The sequence below is a fragment of the Sinocyclocheilus rhinocerous genome, unplaced genomic scaffold (assembly GCF_001515625.1).
Source record: "Sinocyclocheilus rhinocerous isolate Xijiao unplaced genomic scaffold, SAMN03320098_v1.1 scaffold453, whole genome shotgun sequence".
Classification (NCBI taxonomy): Eukaryota; Metazoa; Chordata; class Actinopteri; order Cypriniformes; family Cyprinidae; genus Sinocyclocheilus; species Sinocyclocheilus rhinocerous.
Genome location: NW_015655565.1, coordinates 72604 through 99386, shown reverse-complemented (window position 1 = coordinate 99386; position 26783 = coordinate 72604). Strand labels below are relative to the sequence as shown.

Below are 26783 nucleotides of genomic sequence, written 5' to 3'. Positions count from 1 at the left end.
TTTTTTTTTTTACTTTATTTACTTAATTTTTATTAATGAAAATGTTATATCTTACTCCACTCAGCGTAGCAATCTTATACAGGCCATATGCATACAGCTCCACAAATCCAGATGGTCCTCCCACCACCAGGATATTGAGCCTGCAAATAAACATCACACATTATCAGTCACAATACAACATCAGAAAACACTCAATCTTAACCAAGCAGATCAGTGCATAAAACACTGACCTCACTTCCCCCAAAAGGTTTGTGACTTCATCTGATTTCTCTTCACTGCAAAAGACAAAAAAATAACACATAAGAATTAAGCAGAGCGGACACACAGTCACACTGACACATGCCGCATGCAGATGACCAATCATAAAGAGTATGACAAAGAAAAAGACAAATAATCAGCATATTAAGCACATAAAATGTCCTCTTACCTAAATATCTTTGATGTGGTGCTGTAGCTGAACACAAACACAGCACAAAGGAAAATGGAAAAGTAATAAAAACAATTACAAAATATAAAAACTAAAGAGTGACCAGTACTTCTCATTCAGCCATCTGGAAGACAAACAAAAGTTCAGAATCTCACCTCTTAGGTAAAGTGGGTAACTTTGGAAGAAAACGACTGGACTCATCTTCAGACTCGCTGAATGAGGACAATGTGCTAGAGAAGAAAAAATAAACCAGATTAATGAAACCACGTAATCAATAGAGAAAGAAAATGGATCCTCTCTATGTAAAAACTCACACCTGCTGTCACCGTGCACCTCCGTCCAGTGCATGCAGGATGCTGGGTATTCAACAGGGAACAGGTGGAGGATTTCTGCCTTCTCTGCATCACACAGCACCACTTGCTTTGTGTCTCCCACACTGAATGCCAGGACTGCAGACAGCAATCATTTAACATGACAATGGTGGCTTGGTAGATACCTCAGTATATGGTTGAAATTTAATTTTAGGTTTTTAGTTATGTAATGTAAACAATAAGACATTAAACATTGCTTTAAATCTAGGGTTTTAGTTGTGAAATCTGCAATGAATCAGCAGCAGCACTTGTTTGACGATGAAATTTGTTCTACAAGACGATCATAAAAGGTTAGATATACAAATATATACAAGAATATTTATGTAAAAATAGTAACAAAAAGAACAATGATAACAAGCACAAGATAATATAAAGTTCTATGTACATTTAGAAAAATAAATAATAAAATTAATCTATAATACTAAATGGCAATTTTAAAAAAAATTATATTTTGGACACATCTGGTTAATTTGGACCTGGGCATGTTATAAATTAGAAATGATATAAAAAGTGGCCATAAGATGAATAAATTACATGAATGGTGTATTCATGAGTGAATGAATAAAAGTAAAGTACACTTCAATAAGACTGAAGTGATATGTCTCAATGTTATTTTAGTATCAATTAGGGCTGCACAATTAATCGAATTTCTAATCGCAATTACAATTACGGATGCCACAATTACATAATCGTTCAAAGTCCACTTATGTTATTCTGCATGCTTAAGATGCTTTTTGTTTATTTTCATATAAAAATATGGCATGCAGTTGCTTCAAACAAAGGTGTAAACATCATTCATTTAATCGTAAATTAATAATCGCAATTACAATTTCAAAGGAATAATCGACAATTATGATTTTTGTCATAATCGTGCAGCCCTAGTATCAATAGATTTTATTCGTTTTTATTAATATTCTTAAAAAGATATATATATTTTTTTAATTAAAACTAAAACTGTTTTAATTTTACTACAATGTTTCCATATCCGTCTCAAACACCTCTCTTAAACCAGTGGAGTGCCTTTTTTTTTTCCCAAGTAAAGTTTTTATGGTTTTGTTAACTATAATAACCCTGATATGTCCAATTATAATGATACAAAAAAAGGCAGTGAAATATTATTTGAGTTTACCTTTCCCATCAGGTCTCCAGGCCAGTGATGTGATCTCTTTTCCTGTGTTCTCATTGGGCAGTAAACTCCACACCCGCTGAAAATTGGCAAGCCGATGCAGGAGAAGCTGTAATGACAGAATAGTCTAATGAACCTCCATTACAATCCTACAGGCTAGGATCTATTGAGAGTCTGGTTTAACTGAAGACAGGTAGGTGTACATCTATAAAAGACCAAACCTCTCCTGCAGTGTTAGCCAGGGCGATCAGATCTCTGTTAGGAGACCAGGCCATGTACAGAATGGGGTTGGGAAGCTGTTTCTCCCCGACCTGGCGAAAAACAGGCATTGCTGAACCCTGCAGAAGGAAAGAAGTCTATTAGTACAGACACCATCAGTACTGGTAACAGTTTTACAGAGCATTGATCAGTTTAGGATCACAGACTGCTGTCATCTGCTGCTTGACATGCGTGACAGCAGTTATGATGAACGCAGATTAATCCATAGTAAACTGAAACTTTTCATACACTACAGTCGTTTATGACAAAAAAACAAACAAACAAAAAGTTAACTATAGTAACTGCTGTTCCTTCAATGCTGCACAACATTAGCCTGATTTGAAGACTTCACGCACTTACTAGATAAACGACGACTAACGATAAACTCCGCAATCAAGCTCGTCTTCTAAATTATATTCGTATACAGAAACTGATTTAAAACTTTAATATATTCTTATTTGTACTGAAAATACAATCATGTTCACAAAGATAGAGTATAGCAGAGCGACCAATGAAACATGACTCTGACCGCCACTAAAATGATGACTACGGAAAATCGAATGGGTCAAAAAATATTTTAAAACCGCGAAACGACGTTCCTAATTCTTCTTCTTCTTCTTCTTTTATTGACAACCGCACTTAACGGTGCATTACTGCCATCATCAGGTAGCTTGGATCAGAAACTTTTATTTTATTTATTTATTTTTTTTAATGATTTTTTTTTTTTTTATGATTTTCATTAGGCTTTTTTCAGGATTTCAGAATACTAAAATGTTCAGTAACACATTTGAAAGCAGGTATTCTGCCAATCTGAGACAGCACAGGAAGATTAAAATGTTGTTATTATTTACTCATTATGATGCCATTCCAAATTATTGTATCTATCTATCTATCTATCTATCCTATGAAGTGGTTGATTGATTGACTAATCAGGCTCATGCAGTTCTTGAGAACTTTTTATTGACAACCGCACTTAACGGTGCATTACTGCCATCATCAGGTAGCTTGGATCAGAAACATTTCCTATATCTCTTAACATTTGAACTTTTCTATTAGATAGCAAGGGTGAATATCACGAAACCTGTCAACTAGCTTACGTTTTCGGTTTGGTTTAAAAGCAAAATAAATATAAAAAAATTCGTATAAAGATCATTATTTTTTAGAAGCACAAAGATTTTCAATAACGCTTTTTATTACCGTAAATGATACAGATTATGTGTGCTTTCATTACAATGTTTGGCCAGTTGTGTTTTATAAACCGTCTTTATATAACTTCTCAAAACACTTTTCACTTTCTAGCTAGTTTATTTAACTGATCTACAAATAATCCCCAACACTGGATAAGTGCATCACAGGACAATTCGGTCATTTTTCTGTCATTAACATTTCCACTACAGTGACACTTCCAGCACATATCAAATTATGAATGACAAATAATTTACTATACAAATAATATGTGCGATGGACGTGAAGGTGGTGTGGAAGGACCAACATTAAGGAATAATAATAATGGCCAGGTCATTTGTGTTGCAAAGGCTAGTTTCAGAGCTAGATATGATATTTTCACACTTTTTGTGTAATTTGACAAAATTACAGATTGGGGATGACTCATTATAAAAATTATACTGTTTACAAGTAATCTTTCTTTTTCTTTTCTACCCACATCACATATAATTAATGATAGATTTATCAGGCAAAATTACTGGTGAAAAACACTACAGAAATGTACTTAATCCATATGTGTTTTGTTGACAATATCTATCTATCTATCTATCTATCTATCTATCCTATGAAGTGGTTGATTGATTGACTAATCAGGCTCATGCAGTTCTTGAGAACTCAGTGACTCAATATAACAGTTAACAGCTCCAGAAATATTACCGGTGAATAACAACTTAAATTTCCATCTTAGTCATCCAGACAGGGTGTCACAAATCCAAAGAATATGAAGCTGCTTATCTTGCTATATCATCAAGTATAGACAGTAAGAAGTGTTAATAGTCTACCTGTGCAGCTTTTGAGCTTGTAAACTTTGTGGCAGGACGTTACAGCTTGTTGTGTCCTCATTCCTATATTAAGTACTCTGTTAATAGCAGGGTGTCTTAATGGGATAACAGTGTATTTAGGGAGTGAGCAATTGATATGAGGTTAAATTAAGAATCTTTGGTGACTGACACACATTGGTTCTGAAAGTGTCATGTCTACGTCCGTAATGGATTCGTAATGGTGAATAATACTTAAAATGTAACAGTACTTTACATAAAATTTGTGCACTATGAAATAATTTACTAGGTAATATGAATCTACTTTTGGGTTCTAACATAAAGTCAAGAGTCAAAACTGTGACTGAATTGAGACTCTGCACATTCATTATGAATATTACGTTTCGTGGACAAATTTTACTATGTAAGTTTTAAGTTCTTAAATAAACGGACAAAAATAAAGACATAATGAGAAGTAAAAGAAATTGTGAAGCAAATAAATTAAAAGTCAATTGTTTATTTGCTTACCTGCATTGTAAGTGCTTATTAGGTGCCCTATACTGTAGATTTGTATTGTCAGAAAGTGCTTTGGTGGCTTGTTTTGAACCAAACAGTCAAGTGGGTGTCTGCAAAATGCATTTACATGCCTTTGTGGATATGAAAAAGATGTATGTGTGTCTTTGATGTGGTGTGGGCAGTGGCACATTGATGCTACACACCCCAGAGCTCTCTCTCTCTCTCTCTCTCTCACTCACCGTGTCTCTCTCTCTTGCTGTGTAACCTGAGCTAGGGGCCAAATTTAGCGGTGCTCAGTAAGCGGTAAGGGTCCGAGACAGATGGGACAGCAGGCCACTCTGCAGCTACTCTAACCCGCTCACCTCAGAGCACTCAGCAAAACAAGACAAAAGAAACATAGGACAGAGAAAAGACCCACAACTCCATGAAGAAAGAAACACATCTTTTCTAATTTTCTGGCATAGAGAAGTTCAGAAAAACTGGAACCTTCTGACGGGGACGGACATTTGCAAAAACTGACTTAAGGTAAATGGCTATTTTTTTTTAATATATATATGAAATGTCTTTGTCTTTTTGCTTTTGTCTGTAAGTAGAAGATTACATGTGACTTGTTTCATTCTGCTTATACAAAACTATAAATTGAAGTAAATTGTATAATTAGATTCAGAACTCTCAATGAATGGTCATCGGAGATATATGGTTTCAGCTTTACATTTACTTCACTACTTCATTCAGTTTCATCCACCATCAGATGAATACTTCTACACTTTTACAAATGATTCTGATAAAGTGCATTCAACTGTTTGCGTCAGAGATGGAAAATCAAGCATGTCAGTCTGTCAGCCTTGGCTTTCACAATTGTTTGGCATATCATATTCATATTCCGCTATCTATAATTCATCAATACAGAATAAAGATGCCATAATTTTCACATGAATAATGTAGAAGCAACGTGTGTGTGCGCTTATGTGTAAAAAAAAACTACTCTTGGTGGGGAGGTGGTTGCTGCTGTGAAATGCAGCCCTTGAGGATTAAAAATAACAACAGCTGGTCTTCAGGACGCCATGATGGGGAGAAAGTCACACTGTCACGTCCCTTCAAATGCACACATGCCCGCACACCTTTACATACAATACCTGGACACTTTACATAAACATTGTGTAAACAAAGTCAACTATAACAAAACCTGGAGACATGATTATAATACAGCACTGCAGGACATCAATTAATAGGCCATAAATAATAAATATACATGTGTAAATAAAGTTTACAGTGGAAATGTAGTCATAAAGTTAGCAGGGTCACATTAATGTGTCTCAGACATGTGAATGGAGTGTTCACACACACCAGCCAGTTCCCAGTTCTGCACGCTGAGGTGTGTTTTCTCAGAGACCTGATCTGTTGGTTGAAGGGCTTCGCTATGCTGTAGACACTGTCTCATATTAATGTTTCACCAGTGTGCAGTATGTCAGACCAAACACTTTCCCTGAATTATGGCGAAGGATCCTCTCCACAGGTTATTGAGGATACCATCATTCACTGTTGGATTTAAATGTGTTTTTCTCAAAAGTCATGAAGCAATATTTTTCAATCATAAAGCAACCTTAAAACCCTTCCTGAAACCTAGACAACCTACCATCATACACAAAATACTGCTATATATTTATATACAATGTTTTATTTAGACCTATATGTTTACATAAAAAATATCTACTTATAAATAAGTAATGTCATTATTTTTATTCAAGAACTCTCTTATGCTCACCGAGGCTTTATTTATTTGATCAAATGTACAGCATAAATGATGATATTGTGAAATATTATTACAATTTAAAATAACAGCTTTCTATTTTAATATGTTTTAAAATGTAATTTATTCCTGTGGTGCCAAAGCTGAATTTTCAGCAACCATTACTCCAGTGCTGGGTGAAGGCACTGAAAAAATAGATATAGATTGATGCAGGGACAGTGAAGAGTAGGTGATAGACAAGGGAATAAAAGAGATAAAGTCAGCATGAGTGTTAAATGGCATTCATGCCTTGTTGGGCCTCATGACAAGCCTTTGTTAATGCCGGACAGCTGTGCCCAAAGTATGCCAGCCTGAGTCATCATACAACAACTGTCCATGATCAATCTCAAATTTTAAGTGAATGAATGTGGCTTAAATTGCAGAAATTGCTTGTCTTTAGGACTATGATTCTGATATTCCTGATCTTTAAAAAAAATTTAAAATAAGATGGTCTGCAATTTTTTCTCACTTTTCTCTTTTGTGATTTGTGTATTGCAGGATGCAGGACGGGAGCTGGAATGACACACTCCCCATCTCTCTGCTGATGAAAGAGGCGTGTCCTCCAGGGGGCGTATCTTTGGAGGGGGATGGGGGCATGCTTTCAGTGCCACCTCTTGATGGCGAGGTTTACTTGGACTCAATGGCTGAGCTAGAGAGTGGGGACGGGGACTTTCCAGAACTTTCTGCTTTCCTGAGCCGGGACGAGATCAGCCTCAGTCTGGACCTGGCTCGTGAGGCCATGAGTGACGCAGATGACCCAAATGACCAAGATGAACCCCCCGTTCCCACAGAGCACCTGCCCCTTTACTCAGAAACCAAAGACCCCTCTCTCCCAGATTCAGCATCTCAGTCAACTGACGCCACATCAAGTAAAGTCACATCCAATCAGAGCATGCCACTCAGCAGGCCTAACCAGCCCTGCACTGCTCTTGAATCACCCGAAAAGTTTGTCTGCCAAAAATCCATCACACCAGTATATAAGCAGGACCGTCCCCGGCTGGTCCACGGAGGCCTAGAGCTCAATGAACGAGCTACTTCAGCTACCGAGTTCTGCAGCCGAGCTGCTACCTTCATTGAGGAGCTCTCTTCCATCTTCAAAGGCTCCACACGTGTGGATCAGCAAGGTGATGAAGACTCCTCTTCGCCCGACAGTGGCTACTTGTCTCCAAGGAGCCACCGGCTGGCCGTGCAGCAGGCTCAGCCACCTTCATCCTCTTCATCTTCATCTGAGCCCCAGCAGGAAAGTATGCACCAGGGACTGGCTGATGTTGGGTCTGATGAGCATCAGGGCCGAGGGGTAAGTCTAGATGGACCCATGGCTCCTCCACGCTTCACCCAGAAACTGAAGAGCCAGGAAGTGGCAGAAGGAAGCCCTATTCGCCTTGAATGCAGAGTGACTGGAAACCCCCTTCCACTAGTCAGGTAGGATAACCTGGTTTATGCTACTCAGGTATTGCCAGTATCCCTTAGCATTGGGTTGTGTTGTTGTCTTAAATGTACCTAATAGCTTCTATGAAAGCAGGCATTGTGGAATATCAGTATTGAAGTTTAGGCGTGGCCTAGTTTAGAGTGCAACAGTGCCTGTCCACTTTTACAGCAGCCTTGGTTCCAGAAGTTTTTTTCATTAATTTTTTTCATGGGTATTTTTTTTTTTTGTTTAAGTCTGTGAAAGAGTTAAAAGCCATGAACCAAACCAACAAGCTACAAGGTGAATCACAACATTACAATCTTTGATTTGGAGCAAAAAAGTATTTGGAAATCGGGAAGAAATGTCGGAATTTCCTGTGTCTACCAGAAGGCATTCACAGCAATCAGTGGACTGTATTATTGGAGGAGGGAATAGTGAATGAGGATATAGGAGGGCGTTTTCGATACAGCCTATGTCATTTTTAGTACTTCATGGGAGTGGGTGGGCACTAAAGTATTCTTCTGGCGCAAGTTGCTTGTCGCGATTCTCTGACTGTTGAAGAATTCCTTCAACAAAAGCATATACCATCAGTTAACAACCTTGTAGCTTACAGTGGGTCTGTATGAAGGTTTATAAGTTATTGTTCAAGATCAACTCCCTTAGACAATATGAATGGGATTTTTACTACCAGAACCCGACTGTCATAATGTCAATTAGCAACTTGTTAGGAACTTTTTAAAGTACAAAGTGGTTTCAAAATTCTTGTTTGTGGTAATTTGTTGTGGTTATGTCATTTGAAAATTTCTTGAAGTAACGTTATAATAATGAAATAAAATTTAAAAAAAGAAAAGGAAAATTCTCAGGGGAATCTATGGCTTGAAAATGCCATTCTCTGTCTATTCTCAGCTCTGTTGCACCGACAAAAACATACTGGGTATAAAATAGAACTAAATTGTGTCATATGAGGAAAACGTTAGGAAATTTTGATGAACTTCATGTCCTTTTTTATTCATCAAGCCTGTGTAAGGGAGAAACTGTCTGCCCCTGGCATAGATTACTTGCTATTAGAATAAACTGCATTGTTTACTGTGTGAATGAGATCTTAGACAGTGAGCAAGACAGTTATGATGCCACTTTTGCTTGGTGATTCAGAAATTTGATATTTTTTCCTGCCAGCTCTGGAAGGTTAACAAACAAACAGATGCTATTTTTAGTGATACCGCTGCAGTCTTGCTGGTGCGGCGCCAAACTCAGTCCCTCCTGCAAGTGACTCCTCAGTACTGTGTAACCTCAGAATGATTCCTGCAAATGTTCCAGAGGAACACAAACACAAAGGGAGTGTATGAATTATTCAATGACTTTCAGGAGAGTCGACTTTTAAATAGAATTTTTGTCAGTAATTGTTTGAGGTTCTTGTGCAATGCAAATCTTTATATATGTTTGTGCTGTACAAAACTAAAGTGACAATGACAATACTTATATTTTGTAGATTTACCATCCAAAACATGTAATAAAACAATACATATAAGAGCTTTTGTTTTGACTTCCTTTGGGGAGTTCAAGTGTTAATTAGTGGGATCAGAGCCCTTCCAACCCCCCCCCATAAATCAGACACTGAACATAACCTTATCAATGTCTCTACTTTCTATAAATTTAAGCTCACTAGGCAACTTACCATTTATTTGTTGATGGTCTAAACAACTTAAATATCATACTAGATCAGATCTACCATATTTTCTCCATTTTGGCATTGCAATGTTGAAATTCATCATTGTTTGCCTATAAAGCACACACATTATTGAGATGGTTGCACTGAGAAGAAATCAGGGGAGATCATCTGAGAGAGCATGTTATGTGTGTACAGATGTTTCAGAGATATTCTTGATGGTGAACTGCTACTTGAGAGGGATGTTCCACAGTGTGTGTGGGCATAGTGTCCAATGTGGAAATTAGTGGTGACAAACAGATCAAAGAGATGTCTGTGTGGTCCCATTACCCACCTTAAGAATCATGTTGCTGCTGTTTGAGTGGGGATGTTTACTTGCATTTAGTAGATGCTTTCATTCCAGTAACTGCTGGTTTCTTGGAGCTCATTATGTCTTGCAAAGAAGTGATGAGGTCTGTGAACTCTCCAGCTCTTTTGTTAATCTGCTAGCCCTATCCCTCTCATTAAAATTAAAAGTGCAACTCAACACCTTCCCTTAGTGGTTTTAAAAGGTCATTTTCATTAGAGCTGATCTCTCTACTCCACTGATAACACTGAGGAAATATTCTTTGAACAACCAGTTGCTATCAGTCAGATGGTTACCTTAATGTGATGCTTATTGACGTTGTTTCTACTCGCATGTAAGTCTGTTGTTGTTGTTGTTTCCACTGTCAACAATCCCAGTGGATATTCAGCAGTGGAAATACACAGATATTGACACAAGCCTTGTGGAGTGAGCAGCGGCTGACCAGCTTTTTAAATAGAATCTCCAAATTAAAAAAAAAGTTAGATATACATTTAAAATGTGAGAACTGAAATGAACAAAAGCATGGGATGGGATAGAAACCAAGATGTTGTTTTTTTTGGATGCAAGTGTAAATGTGTAAATACAGTGATTATAATGATGATTATACTCATCCAACAGGGAATGATCTCAGATCTTTGGCTAATGTTCAAGGTTCAAGGCAAGCTTCTCTCAAAATTATGAACAAACGTTCTTCCTGTAATGTTAACAGAATGTTCATTCAGTGTTATCTGGCTTTTAATAATGTTCTCAAAAGATTAGAACAAAAATTTATGAATTTATACATTGTTAATGTGACTTTGTTTTTCTTGAAGCATCTTACTTGGACATTTGTCTAACATTTTTTTATATTATACTCCTTGTTTCAGATTGTTGAGAGATCATTCAAAAGTAATGTCCCCATAATGTTTGCAAAATGATCAAATGGAATTATAACATTCGCATAACCAAGAAAAAAGCGAATTGAAAAAATATATATATTTTAAAATCCGGATGTTTTGAATGTTAAGAGAACATTCAGAAATGTCATTTTCATGTTAGCAGAATGTTCTTAGAACATTTTTGTTAGTTGGGTATGTATTTTTGTGTGGCAGGGAATATACTGTATAGAGACCCATGCGGAATAGACCAGCTGTTTTTTGTTGTAATTGTTGTATTAGCATCACATACTGTATGCAGCACTATTTATTGTAACTGCAACAAACAGAATTTTCATTGTACAGTATTTTCACACTTGAATTAATTTGAATAAAAAAATTTCAATTAAAAACTAAATTAATGATGACTAATTGAAATCTAATTTACATAAGGAGAAGCACTACATTTACATCCAAATAGTAATTAAACTATACAGAATGTGATCAAGTGTAGTCATACACTGCTTATCTGAATTCAATAAAATGTACCAAACTGAAAGTGCTGCTTGTGAGCCTAATGTAAATGAAATAATGTGTGAATTCATTCCAATTTTGTATGTTGCTTCTTAAAATCCTCTATTGCAAAAGATTTTGATGATAAATGGGTTTATTGTGCATTTTCACCATATTTTTAAGTTGCTTACACAGGCAATGTGTTATGTTGCAAACAGATAATTTGATTAGATTATGCGTTGAAGACATGTGGCATGAAACAGGTTTTAGTTTTGCTATAGTAAAATGCATTCACTAGCTAGACTAGCATTAATCCAACTCTAACCACAATAAACCAGTCTGAACCAGCATGTAAATTAGTAAGTTTAGCCTGCTCTTATCAGTTGTTATTATAGAAATGATGTAGATGAACTGAAGGAAAAAGTATAGCAATCATTTTGCCCAGTAGGGTCAAAAAAGCAGGGTCAAATTTTCAAGTGAAAATGTTGAGGTTTATAGCCTGGCTTCAGATGTTTAATGTTCTGTGAGTTTGAGTGCATAAACACAGAGTTCTGTGTGCTCTGATCTGTACAACACACACTGTTTTCCACCCCAGCAACAGTAGGTTTGACGTTGAGCTGGAGAGGGGCAACAGTAAATGGGGATTTCTGCCCACATGGGGTTGCATAATGAAAGGGGACGGAGACACACTTAGACTACACGGACGTGGTGGTTGCACACTGGAAATGCAAAGCCTCATCCTTCTCCCTCTGCCACTGCAACCGGGCCTCATCCTGTCAATATAAATAGGCCTCTGGCCGGCATGGAGGAGCCAGGCTCTGGAATGCTATCCATGCCATGACTTGACACTTTCCATTTGGCTTTACTTTCTCCACCTTTCTACACCTTCTTAGGGAATATGTAGGTGTTGGAAAGAGAGAGCGCATAGAATAGCCCCACATGGAGATATAGCATGTGACTTGCCATGTATCTAAGATTGACTGACCTCTAGGTGGGAGTGTTGCATCTCAGGTTCGAGTCAGATTGCGCAAGACCAGGGCCCGTATGTATAAAACTCATTTTTTTTTTTAATGCTATGCATTGTGCAAAATTATCACAAATAATTACTGATGCTTCATTTTCTATTGGTATGTCTCCTCGTTTACAGTTGGAGCAATGATGTGAACATGAGTTCAATCAGTGACTCCAACAACTCCATGAAAGTGGGGTTAGTGCCACAATATGTAAGAACCTGCTTACTGTGTCATCACCGGTGCATTGCTGCATTTTTCCAATTTTACAGCCAAAAAAATTTAATTACTACATTTCTGCAGTTAGAGCATTGACTTGTTGAGTGGAAGAGATTATTACATTTCTTACTTTGTCAGTTACAAAATAAAAAAATACTTTTTGATCTTGACAATCAAGTTTGTATCGTTTTATCAACTCCATATCATCATATAACTCCAATATGTCATATCTTCGCTGGAAAATGTTTGTTTCCTCCTCTGTGCTACCATCTTGTTACTCCTAACTAGGTTAGGAGACCTCTCCAGCTCTCTTAAATAATTTAGGAGCTGAGACCTCTTTTAACACTTAGGAACCTTTATGAATCACTCTTATTCTTAAGTCTAGGAATAAGAGTAAAATTACGTCATTCTTAGAATTTTGACACACTTAGGACTAAACTTTTACTTTGAGCGGCTTTATACATACGGCCCCAGATATAGTTTATTAACTTTCACCTCATAGTAGACACTACAGAGACCCTTGGTATAAATACTATAGTGAATACATACAGGTGTTACATAACCTAGGGTTTACCTGAGAAGCTAAATTGGAGATATATATATGCAATTTTAATACATTTGATCTTATTTTAGGGATGTTCTATGCTGGATATCTTTACTGGGCATCAAAATAAGAACACTTATTAGGAAATAATTTTTTAGTTGTCCATGAGGAGTTAAAGATAACATAATAGAGTTAGGATAGTCTTTTTGTCAGGTTCATCTCTATGATCTCACAACATACACTGTAAAAAATGATTGTGATTTTAACAGTAAAAGACTGTAAAAATGCTACAATAAAAACCTGTTAATTGGTTATCAGTAAGTTTCCATACTATATACAGTGAATAACTGTAATTACATTTAACGTAATTTTACAGTAAAATACTGTTAAAATTACAGTTTTTGGCAGTGGAAAAGAAAAAGCCATTGTATAGTTAACAGTGAAAAACTGTAAATTGACACTCCCAGAATTCCCTGCATGAGGAAGAGCTGATTGTGATGAGCTTTGATTCATCATGTGACTTTCTCATCACCACCTGTTTTTGGTGGTTATCAGCATTTCAATGGTTTAAAACAGATATTAGTACTTCAATATGCTGGTTTATTAATATTACATCAGTTAATGAAATACGTTTTTTTATTGTGAATTTAAGTTAAGCTAAAATGTTTCTACCATATTTTAACGGTGAAGTTCTGGCAACCACAGCTGCCGGTATTTTACCGTAAATGTAACAGTTTTTATTTTACAGTGTATGATCTTTTTACACGTATTGTTTAAAAATGGAAATTGTGACAGAGTAAATAGAGTGTGTCTCTAGTTTCCATCTTAAACAGTAGACAGTGGTTATACACTATACACTGAGTCCCTGAGTATCTATTGCAGCTCATGTCTGCATCAGATACATGCATATTCTTGCCTCTGACTTTTGATTTGCTTCTTGAAGGGCAAATGGCAATGAATCACACTGGATGGATATTCAATCTATATAACATGAACTTATCTGATAGGACTTACACAGCATACTGTATTATATTACTTTAATAATTACGATATAGAGTCTTCTGGCTGACATACAGTAGACATCAAATGTGAATTTTATGTGCATAATTCATTTATTTTTGTAGCTCCCGATCATTTTCACAGTAATGGGTGTGAAAACATTCTCACGCACCCTTTTGGAATTAAATTGTGTGTGACAAAACAGCGTCAGTTTTCTTTTGCATCTGCTGAACCTTTAAATGACATCATCAGCATGTATCAAGCTCCAGTCTGAGTACATCAGAGTTGACTGACAACATTTTGCATCGGTGAGCTAATGCATCTTAAGTGTTGTGCATTAAGCATTCATATTTTACTGTGAAATGTGAGTGGTCCGTGAGTGACTGACTGACTGATCCAAACTCAAAGCTTTTTTTTTTGTGACAGTAAGGATAAACAATGTACAGTACAATATAGACCTAATCTGAAAATTTCCTTCAGAAAACACTTGATTTTTTTTACTTTAAGGCTGATGTTTGTGTGGAATTGGCCTTCACAGGAGGTTAGTATGGCTGACTGCTTACTCGACTTGTCTTTTAGTGAAAAGTCCTGACCAGGATATTGACCCGGTGACATCATCTCTGGTAGAGAGGAGTTTATCTTCCTCGTTCACATTCTTTCATTTAAACCATTAGCCCCAATCATTTGCAGGTGTGGAGAGGCAAGGTGTTAGATAAACACTGGCTTTGGCAGAGAGGTAAATAGTGCCCAGGCTTATAAAGGTGCCTCTATAGATTTATGCTTCTAAGGAATGAAGCCCAGGGATCTCTCAGAGTAGAGCATATGTGTTTGTTTATGTGTGTTTGTGCAGGTGTGAATCTGCACATGTGTCATCAAGCCTTTACCTTTGCAGATAGACATTTAGGTGATTCTTTTGTTTGTCTTGTGTGTGTGTGTGTGTGTGGCCACCACAGAATTTCACATCTGTTCCTCAGTATTGTCTTTAGGGCAGCACAGTCATATGAGATGTTACACAATCGCTTTAGTATTTCTCATCATAGTAATACTCCATTCTTCATTTTCATCTAATTTTTCATTTACCCATTTATCCAAAATCTTAAATACACACAACAGCCTATTCAGTAAATTATAGAAAAACTACTCCAAATGATATTCAATGTACCCTAATGTAGCCTGGGCTGTTTTGAGATGAACATAGTCAAATTTTAAACTTCTAGTTTATAGGTCTATGTTAGTTAGTCTAGTTAGTTTTTAGGTCAATGTAACTGTGATTTAGGCATCTCAGTATACATTTTAAGGTGATTTACAGTAGGTCAGTGAGGTGTATGAATATTCTACAATCATGAAACTGTAGAGTTACAGTGGATCGTACTGTGATGAACATATCCAAATTTCAGCCTTTGAGCTTGCTGGAAATGTTGTATATACTTATTAATATGGTGAAATTTGGTGCAACCTATAAAGCCCAGAGATGCAATTTTCCTAAAATTTCTAAAAGTTTTCTAAAAATCTCTGTTCAAAAATGTGCACAAACCAAATTACTTTTATAATAAAAAGCTTCCTAAAACACATTTAAGAGGGAAGAATAATAGACACATCATTAACACCAATTCATGGATCTCTGATGGTTAAAAGGGGCCTATCAAATATCTTGCAAACTAAAAACCATACAAATGTATATTTGAGTTTAAGCGAATTTATTCATGTTCAATTAATTTCTATTTTAAAATTTAAGATTATAAATACAGTTTATTCTGTTATCATAAAACTAATTTGGTGTTTGAGTATGCTTGCGAATTTCTGTGTTGGTAATAACGTTTATTTTTGAATCTGGGTTATTGTCAATGGTGTGCATGGCTTCATTTGTCATTCCTGTTATCTAAACTGTTGTTTAACGTTATATTTTGTTATGGATCATAAATGTTGCCAGGCATATCTTTATGTGTCACGGGATGTCTCTGAGAAATAAATGTTATCAGCCAAGGCAACTGTCAACATGACGGCATGCTTATCTGATGTTAGCAAATAAAATATCACATGTTTGTGAGAATATTTACACTCCACACTTAGTTTGTACCTTGATTTTTTTGTTAAGAACATTATTGCAGGAAATTGTTGTGGAAATGATAAACAAATACAGCATATAACAAACACCATGAGTTGCACACAAACATACACACACACACACACGGCAGGAGGACAAGGTTCTCATTATAATAAAACTAATTGGAAACAAAGTGAAGTGGAAGTTACGTTCACCCATGGGAGCAGCTTCACAATGAGTGTGTGAGCATGTGTGTGTATTCATTACTTCTCCGGTTAATGGCTCTTTCACATTTTATCACTTGTTTCCCTTGGGCTTGTTCTTTGATGAGGTTGCCAGATCTTAGCAGGAGATCCTCCCTCATAGTCGTACTTCTAAAAATGCCCCTTGCAGTCCCTCTCAATAACAAGCTCAGGTTTCCGTGCCAGCATTTCATCCCATCCTCGAGAGAAAGATCGTGAATGAATATGAAAGCTCTAAATATAAATTGTTAAACAGAAACAACATTTTATCTCGTGATCTTTTCTAGTACCTCAATATTATTCGGTTTCCTTTAGCTCATTCACATAACATTTATGTGAGGAGTTGTAGCACTTTTTGCTGTTATATGCTTTTAACAGTAGAAGATATTTAAGCTGAAAACATAGTTGTTGTTTTATTATTTATTTATTTATTTATACATACTTTCAGCAAAAGTGAATCAATCCCTTGTTATAAAAGATTTTAAGGGATGTTTGGGATCGGTAAGAGTTTTTAATGTTTTTGAAATAAGCCACTTATGCTCACCAAGGCTGCATTTATGTGATCAAAATACAGTAAAACAGTAATATTTTGAAATAATACTACAATTTAAAACAACTTTTAATATATTTTAAAATGTAATTTATTCATTTGGTGGCAAAGCTGTATTTTCAGCAGCCATTACTCTTGTTTTCATGATCCTTCAGATATCATTCTAATATGCTGATTTGGTGCTCAAGAAACATTTCTTATTATTATCAATGTTGAAAACAGTTGTGCTGCTTTATATTTTTGTGGAAACCATGGTACATTTTTTTCAGGATTATTTGATTAAAAGAAAACTCAAAGGGCAGCATTTATTCGAAATAGAAATATTTTGTAACATTATAATTTATAAATGTCTTTACTGCCACTTTTGCTCAATTTAGTGCATCCTTGCTGAATAAAAGTATTAATTTCTTAAAATAAAATCTTACTGATCCCAGACTTTTGAATGGTAGTTTACTGTGTTTGAAGAGCCTTTTGATTGTGTTGTTAAATCTTGAACACCTGGTACTCTCTTTGCTTACGTTGTTTCTTCAAATGCTAATGGGACAGAACATCATAGCAATGCATTATTGGTGTGTTTATTTGTACGAAATGTCCAGCCTTAATCGCCCACAGTTGGAAAATTCCTCAAAAGGAAGTACATCCGAACATACCGGAGGTGAAGAATCATTGATGCATGTTCTGTCACACAGAGCAAGAGACATAAGCAGAAGCTAGAGAGAGAGAGGGAAGGAAAGAGACCAACACAAGAGTGAATAAGGATGTTTTTTCCCTGTGCCAACATTCTTGGAATGAACCGCAAGAGGACTGAAGCGCAAATAGAGCATTTTCCGACTAGTGCTGGAATTTAAGAGGGGCCGAAAAAGAGTGAAGGGTGGAGAGAGATGGAGAAGTGTGGATATGTAAGGAAGAATATTGCTTGGGAAAGAAGGTTGAGAGTGAGGAATTCTTGCTCAGAAACATTTTGGTTGGCAGCTAGAAGAACCACAAGTGTGTCATTGTGCTACACTGAACAAACATGCAGGCTTTGCTTTGGCGTTAACAGACCAACCAGCAATTGATGCTAAAATGCTAAAAGACACACTCATCATTGTTAAATGGTGTGAGGTCATAAAGACACCAATGAAGAGTGGTTTTTATTTATAATGTTTCAAAAGATATACAGAGTTCTGGCATGAAACTCTAGATGGCGCAGTCCGATAGGTCTAACTCAATCTGACCTAATGACATCATTATCACATGGCACAGCTGATTGGTTCTCTCCTGTATCAGTAGCCAATGAGCTCGCTGCTCAACATTCAAATATATGATTAGTGCTTGCTGTAGCAGTTGCAGCTTGCTTCAGAAACACTCCAACTTCCCCAGCTCCACCTGTATAGATCAAACCTGTATAGATGCTACGAGGTGATTCATGAATGCTATATGGGGGTTATTTCATGTATGCTATATTTGCAGCAGCAATATTTCTTACATGCTCACAGCAGCATGTTGTGGATGTATTGGCAGTAGCAAGTCTCGGTACTTGCTCTGCCGCAGCAGCAGCAGCGTAGCAGATCTATTCCACCAAGAGTCTCGGTACTTGCACTGCCGCAGCAGCAGCGTAGCAGATCTATTCCACCAAGACCAAATACATTGACATTGTCATGTACATTACCATGCCAATCCCTCCGAGAGTTGTCATGACAGAAATATATTTCCAATAATAGCTGTTCTTTTGAATTTTTTCTATTCATCAAAGAATCCTGAAAAAATGTATCATGGTTCATAAAGCAGTACAACTATTTTTAACATTGATAATAATAATAATCTTGACCAGTATATTAGAGTGATTTCTGAAGGATCATGTGACACTGAAGACTAGAGCAATGATGCTGAAAATTCAGCGTTGTTTTAAATTGCAAAAAATATTTCACAATTTTATTGTTTTTACTATTTTTTGTTTTGTTTTGATCCAATAAATGCAGCCTTGATGAGCATAAGGGACTTATTTCAAAAGAACCCCACTTTTGAATCATTCTACTTTAAAAGAGTCACAGTATCACTGTTTGACCTGTGGGAAAACTTCTCTCTCAGGTTTCATACCTGCTCGTGTTTGTTTCGCAGTAGCTTGTAATTATGATGTCATCTCATAAACATGAGTCTAAAACTGCAGTGGCTGACTCAAGTGTGTTTGTGTGATACATCAGAAACATATGGATCAGAGATGAGTAGGTGATGAAAAATCTTCTCTCAAACCCCTTTAGTACTGACCTCTGACCCTGTATCTGTTTTGTGCATGTTTATGTGCATTATTCGCTATCATGAGCTCTGGGCTTTGAGTGAGGAGTCTCAACACGCCTCCATAATGGAAATGCTGACTTTTGCTGAATTTTGGCCTACATCCCAGCTGATTATAACTTAGCATTGACCTTGTCATAACCCTGTGATGTGTTTGAACCATGTGATGTGCTTACATTTTTACTGTTAAGGTGTCATTTGCCACATTACACATGTTTGCCATAGACTAACATCTAGATCTGAGCTGAAGACACACACATTTCCTCCATACAGTTACAAATAATGGTTTATTTTAGGGTCAATGACAAAAAAGGAAAAATCTAGTTTAAACTACATGTGTCAGATTCTTAGACATGTATAATTGCATTGTTGGTTTCATATGGATTTGAAAAACTTTGCTACTATTTCTACAAGGTTAATTATCTGTTATTTCGAAAGTCTTATTGGCCGTATTTAGCATCTGCAGAGATCTTTCTTCTCTCTTATATAATTTCTTGTTTTATGTTTTTTCCCTGCATGTTTATTTTTTACATAAACTTGCTTTGTTGATATGCTTTGTAAATGTTTAGAAGTCTTTCAGCTGGTGCAGTCCCAACCAATCATACATTTTAAACACAGCTTAAGCTGTCTTTTGTGTATGATGATCTTTAGCCTGACGTTTTACCCCATTCTGCACGCAACGGGTATAGACTGAAGTTCAGAACAGTATCTGTGTTCGGAACAGGGCACTTAGACATTGAGAGATTAGCATTACTGTATGATGTAACCCTTAGCAACGGTGTTCCCATGAAGTGCTGTTGTGTTTTGTTTATGCCAAGATGACAGTGCAGTGTATAGCAGCCACCTGGGACTAAGAAACAATAAAAAGAAAAAGAAACACTTGATTACAGAGAAATGCAAACCCAAACACTCATTGTTAGATAGCTCATTTGAGAGGATAGCAAGCGCATACACATTAACTATAGATACACGAAAAAGACGATATACTAATTAACGGCCATTGACTACTATTGAGATGTGGCTCTTTATTCTAAGTAAATATTTCATATTTATTTAATAATAAATAATACATTATATTCTGGCTAATAATGCTATTTATATTCTATATTTATATTATTTCTATAAAATACTTATATTCCGACTAATAAATATGTATATTTATTTTCTATCTTTATATTATTTCTTTAATATACATATTAATATTATATTTTGAATAGAATACATATAAATATTTATTAGTCAGGATGTAATATAAATAATTATATTCCTTCTTTATATTATATATAAATGTATATTTATATTAAACCTGACTAATAATTACATTTATCTTTATATTACTTCTATTCTGACTAATAAACATAAATATTTATTTAGTACCTTCTATAATATACATACATGAAATCTGAATAATACATGACTATTTATTAGTCAGAATGTAATATATAATTATATAAAATTTTCATATTATTTCTATAATATGCAAATGTATATTTATGTTATATTCTCACTAATTATATTAATACTGTATATCTTTATATATAAAATATATGTATTTCTATTATATTTTGACTAATGCGTATACTTATTTTCTATATCTATATTATTTCTATAATATACATATTTATACAATAGTTTGACTAATAAATGTTTAGTTATAATTTATTTTATATGCTTTACTATTTGCCTTATTCTTTCTTTATTTTATTATTTATATGTAATAAATATTTTATAGAAATGTTTTAGAACATGTTTATATGGCAGTTTCATTCTCATAATATTATTTTAAACAAATATAAAAATATACAAATTATTGCTGTAAATCGTCATTAACTAATCATCAAGTGGACATTTTACTCTCCCTTTCCTTCCCCTGTGAGAACAATTTCCTGCTGATAGGAAGTGCAATTAAAGCTCTGTAAGCTGACAGGCAAAACCAGCAGCTTGTGTGCAGAACTGATAAGAGTAAATACTGCAGCCAGAATACTGCATAATGATGATAATGATGACAGCGATGATGTCATGAGGACAGTCCTGATAAAACAGCATTATCCAAAGACAGCTGGAACGTAATGCTGCTGGTGTGAATGAGGCGAAGACGTGGGGAGAGGTCATAGGTCACGATAACAAGACCGAAAAGCCACCAGAGGTTCCATACTCACAGAGCTGCGCGAAACAGCACACACTTGTCAGCTAACTTCACACACTTGCTTACTTCTTACTCAAGCGCACACTCACACGGACAACGTAAAGAACAGGATGGTGTTAACAAGGACTCTGTCACTTTGGCATGCTAAAGTCTGTTTGCTAGCACAGACATACGCACATTGACGTCCAAAAATATTCAGCATTGTCTTAGCCGATGTTCAGGGCATGTGGACCATACCATATATGGAATAAAGATGTTCACACACACTTTGCATGTCAGGTGGATTCATGGGGTGTACCCTGATGCAGGGCTTGATATGGCTGTTAGGCCTGAATGTGCCTGAATTCTTGAGTTTGGGCCAAGAGACTGACAGCCTTTGAACCTTAACCTGCTATCAATTATGTAGCTTATACAGTATCTCTCATATCTGAAATTGTTTGTGGTGTAATTGTATTTTGATGTTTGCATTCAGATTCATTGGTGTTAAAAGCAGGCGTTTGTGTTTATGACTGGTTTATTATATGTGTGTACGTGTTTGTGTGTGCATATGGATGCACGCAAGTGTACGTGGGTGTGTGCACTGTGCATGTCTGTGAATGAATGACCTGCTTAAACCTGGTATTAACATCTGTCTCGGTGATCCGATCACAAGTGGTAAGCAGTAAATACAGGTGTTATGGGGTTCAAGATGCTTTGTTTTATTTACGTTTTCAACTATTAACATGCAAGAACACTTCATGGCATTAGAGATCCTCTCCTGATGAAATCTGAAATCAAGGGACATGCATTTGAGACGCATGTCACTGTCAGGTCTCACCAGACCATTTGGTGATTGGTGTTGATACCACATTTAAACTAGAGGAATAGGTCTAATTAGGCTCCAGGGAAATTTTTCACTTCATGAATAATTCAGAAATATAAAATTAAATAATAATAATTCTAAAGATAAATACATTTGTAAAAAAAAAAATCTATTTTACAATTGTATTTGCTTTCTAAACACTGGTTGGAAATCATGCGATTAATCAAATGTTTTATTGGACTGACAGCTAGATTTTAATTTCTATATACTACAGTGTCAACTTAACATAAAATTTAACATTTTTTACATATAATGTTTTACATTTATATTTAAACTCATTGTATGAGAGCTCATTTAAGAGGACAACAAGCACACACTGTTTATATATATATATATATATATATACACTTTGGCTACAGTTACATGGATTGCAGTTATCAGAATATTAATGTAAATATGATAATATAGATAATATACTGATTAATTACCATGGTTTTTAATATTTACTGTATGTTGTTTTATGTTATATTTATTTTTTTTAAAATGTGTACATTATTTCTATAATATGTGTATGAATATTTATTAGCCAGAATAATATAATATAATATACATATGTATAGTAAATCCTTATATTGTTTCTATAATATACATATAATTATTAAGATTCAATTCTGACTAATAAATATTTAATTTCCATCTTTTTTTTATTTCTATAATATACATATTTACTATATGTCCATAGTTATACAAGTAAATCATCAAAAAGTTCATGAAAGTTTATTTATATGTCTCCAGGTCATGCAGAAATATTTTAACGGAATATGTTACCCTGGAGATTGTGACAGGATTACAGTCTGTCTATTAAACTGTCAAAAGACACAGACCTCTTCATCTGTCCAACTCCACATCTGGTCATTTCTCTCTCTCTCTCTCGTTCCATCTCTACCTTTCTCTCTCTTTAATCTCTTTATATAAATCTGTGTAGCATATCACAGCACTCATTCGTCTTTCTTTCCTCATTTTTCTCTTTATCACACGCTCTTATCACGTCCCCATCTGTCTCTTTCTTGTTTTAACTGTCCCTTAAGAAAATTCTTTCCACGCTGCTCATAATTCCTCCACTCTGTCTCTCCTCTTTTAATCCTCTTTCTCATCTCCATCCATCTCTTCGGTTCTGTGGGGTGAGGCGCCGGTGTTCTGCTGATGATGTCACAGTCTCAGGGAGTTGTGTCTCTGAGCATTTGGTTTCGCCTGTTAAACTGAGCCTTGTGATATTACCGACTCTATAAATGTCTGCATTGAGGGAGGCAGGGGTCAGGGTCAACTGAATCATTCACTTATATAATGCCTTCGCTCACTGTGCAGGAACTTACTGTCAAAAGTAGGCCACAGTTGCACGTGAAAAGACTGAAAGAGTCTGTATCGGCAGTGGTCCGATTATGACAGCTGAAGTCATTGAGCGTGTACATGAAGATGAATGTATTTTGGCTTTTATCAATGTGAAAATTTTTCCATTTCACATTGAATGGTGTCATGTTTAATAGTGTAACTGTAGATGATTGTACTGTTGCTCATTCATGAAACTGAGCTGTTTTTAAAGTATGATGTCATGTGTGATCTAATATAAACCTGAGTGCATCTTTAGAAGACAGGCCATTAATTATAAAGTTGATTTAGATGTGGAGTGCTCCAAATGCTGGTGAATATCACTGATGGTTTTAGCAGTTTAAGAGACAAGTCCAACACAAGCCAGAAACTAAGCTTTAAACCCAATTTGTCAGAGAATTTAAAGGCATAGTTCATACAATAATGAGGAATGTTGATCACAAAAGAATATATCTAAAAAAAAATGTTTTTCGTTCACACAGTGTTGTTTTGGACCCCATTGACTTTCATCAAAAACAGTTCTTCAGAACATCTATTGTGGTTCACAGAAAGAAAGTTATGTAGGTTTGGAACGACGTCAGGGTAAATGAAGACAGAAAAGAGAAGATAGGAAAGATAGGGAAGAGCGCTATGACTGGGCATACATTTACTCTTGACATTTTAAAGAAGTCACTTGTATCTCACAGTGTGACTATCTTGCAATATGTCTTTATATCTCGCAGTGTGACTTTATATCTCGCAGTGCGACCTTATATATTGCAGTGACTTTATATCTCTCAGACAGTGTGACTTCGAATCTTGCAGTGTGACCATACTGCAGTGTGACTTTATATTCTGCAGTGACTTTAAATATCGCAGTGTGAGTTTATATTACACAGTGAGATTATATCTCATAGTGTGACTTATATCTTGCAGTATGACCTTATATATTGCATTGTGACATTATACTATTGGTATTGCAATGCCTTAATAAATCGCAGTGTGACTTTATATCTCTCAGAGTGACCTTACATCTTGCAGTGTGACATTATACTTCTCATTCTGACTTTATATTATGTAGTGTGACTCTATCTTGCAGTGTGAAATATCTTGCAGTGTATCTCACAGTATGACTTTATATCTTGCAGTGTGACTTTGAATCTTGCGGTGTGACTATATCTCGCAGTGTGACTTTATATCTTGCAGTGTGATTTATATCTCACAGTGTGGCTTTGTATCTCGCAGTGTGACTGTATATACGGCAGTGACTTTATATATCGCAGTGTGAGTTTATATCTCATAGTGTGACTTATATCTTGCAGTGTGACCTTATATCTCGTATTGTGACCTTATATATTGCAGTGTGACTTTATTTCTCACAGAGTGACCTTATATCGTGCAGTGTGACATTATACTTCTCATTCTGACTTTATATTACGTAGTGTGACTATCTTAAAGTGTGACATCATATCTTGCAGTGTGACTTTATATCTCACTGTTTGGTGTTATATATCTTAGTTTGACATTATATCTCTCAGTGTGACTTTAGATCTTGCGGTGTGACTTTATATTTTGCAGTGTAGCTCACTGTGTGACTTTGATATCTTGCAGTGTGACTTTATAGCTCACATGTACAAATAAACAAAGCTGTGCGAATCATTCATAGTGAATAACTTCCGGAGCCTGAGAAAGACTCAAGCCTATGTTACATATTTGTGAACACGATGTAAAAGCACACATTAGGCTATTGTTAGAGAATGTTCTGGAAAGCTCTGAACCATTTAACAGATACAGTTCAACAGATGTCCAGAAGCCAAATGAGTCAAAACAAAGCCAGAAAAGGCTTCCTGCATGAGAGATGACATCAGTTGTGTCTCTGTCCTTGAATGGGTCTGTTTAACAGCCGTTAGAAGACCTCCAACAGATTTGGACCTGTATAATTTGTGCATTGACTATGTACTGTAAAATGGAGAGCATGTCAACTTTGTAGCTCATTCGTGCCTTTGGGTATACATTGATTTGTGATAGTTGGAAGCATTAGCTATTTCAAAAGCCAAATGAAATGAATGAGTTTGAGGCAGATGTCAGTGAGAGTTTGTGACAATGTCTTTGCAGTTGATCTAGTTTTCTTCAGCTTTTGATTTACAAACAAATGAAGTCCATAATATTTCAACCCCAAAACACACAGTACAGGATGAAGGATGACGTTTTGGTCCAACTGTGTGTGCAACACATTAATACAGGACGAGAGAATTGGGAGGGAAACTGTAAAATACACAATGTTTCTGCTATATAAACTCAAAGAGAAACACAAAGTAAACTTTTTACCAGCTCAAAATCCAGATAAACCTTTCATCCATTTAATCTGAACTTCAGTGATGGTCTTTGAAGGCAGTCTTTGTCTTTCTCAACGTTGTGTATGTATTTCACCATCATTGACTTCACTCAATAGATGATAGTTCTCATTAATCCTTGTATTTGGGTTCCTTTGTCAGATTAACGGTTTATTTAGAGTGCAATGTTAGAGTGTTTAAGCATCTTAGTGCATCCAGACTCTTTCTTTGGGGAAATATAAAGGTTGTCATGGTGATTGGAAAAGCATCTTGAGATGATACTAAGATGACCTTTGGAAAACCTCTAGAAGAAGATCATAATTTGCAATTGTTTTATTTGTAGGTGCTGTGATTTGTCGTTCTGAATATATATATAATAGATTTTTTTGTGCTCGTAAGGCATCGTCACACTATCAAAGTCAACTTTTTTGTCATTTTTAATACATCACATGGCAAATGGATAGAAACGAAACAATTCACTTTGACACACTAGATACTGTTTCTGTGCTGTCTTTGCAGTGTAAAGACAATAATTATATCATACTTTTTGTGAGTGGATGCACAGAAGATCCAGAGCTTAATGGAAGTCAACAGAGGTTTGGTTCTCTTTGTTCTTTTGGTGACTTGGTTCACACAGAGCTTTGTGTTTACTTAACTGTACTTTGGGGACAAAATTGTTCCCAGAAGTTAGTTAAATCGGTCAAAACATCCCTTAGGAATGAAAGCCTGTTTTTGCCTCTGAGGAAGAGAAAATGTAATTGCGCAACATAACTTACAGTATGACTATATCTCGCAATTTTGAATTCTCTCGTAAACGCAACTTTGTATCTCAACATGACTTTTGTCTTGCAAATGTGACTTTATTGCTCATAATTGTGACTTCATTTTTCATTACTGCATTATGGCTGTGCCTGAATGCTTAGTGTTTGTGCACAAAGGTACCTCCCAATACTGATCTCGGACAAAATTCTAAGAGCAGCATAATGGTTTAATGATCTG

At 35.8% G+C, this 26783-nt stretch overlaps 2 protein-coding genes across 2 annotated transcripts in view; one reads left to right on the top strand and one right to left on the bottom strand.

Annotated features, from left to right (window-relative positions):
• Positions 1–2730, bottom strand: part of LOC107718415 (anaphase-promoting complex subunit 4-like) — a 10352-nt gene extending 7622 nt beyond the window's left edge. The window contains exons 1-8 of the mRNA XM_016525481.1: positions 2543–2730; positions 2146–2262; positions 1928–2033; positions 744–876; positions 583–657; positions 428–454; positions 231–275; positions 56–140 (exon numbers count right to left, since the gene is read on the bottom strand). Of these exons, the coding sequence (XP_016380967.1) occupies positions 56–140; positions 231–275; positions 428–454; positions 583–657; positions 744–876; positions 1928–2033; positions 2146–2253 (579 nt within the window). The 5' untranslated portion in view covers positions 2254–2262; positions 2543–2730. The remainder of the gene's footprint in view (positions 1–55; positions 141–230; positions 276–427; positions 455–582; positions 658–743; positions 877–1927; positions 2034–2145; positions 2263–2542) is intronic.
• Positions 2731–5005: 2275 nt separating this feature from the next.
• LOC107718414 (palladin-like) overlaps positions 5006–26783 on the top strand; it is an 81315-nt gene continuing 59537 nt past the window's right edge. Inside the window, 2 exon segments of the mRNA XM_016525480.1 lie at positions 5006–5205; positions 6968–7891. Coding sequence (XP_016380966.1) covers positions 6969–7891 — 923 coding nt within the window. The 5' untranslated portion in view covers positions 5006–5205; position 6968.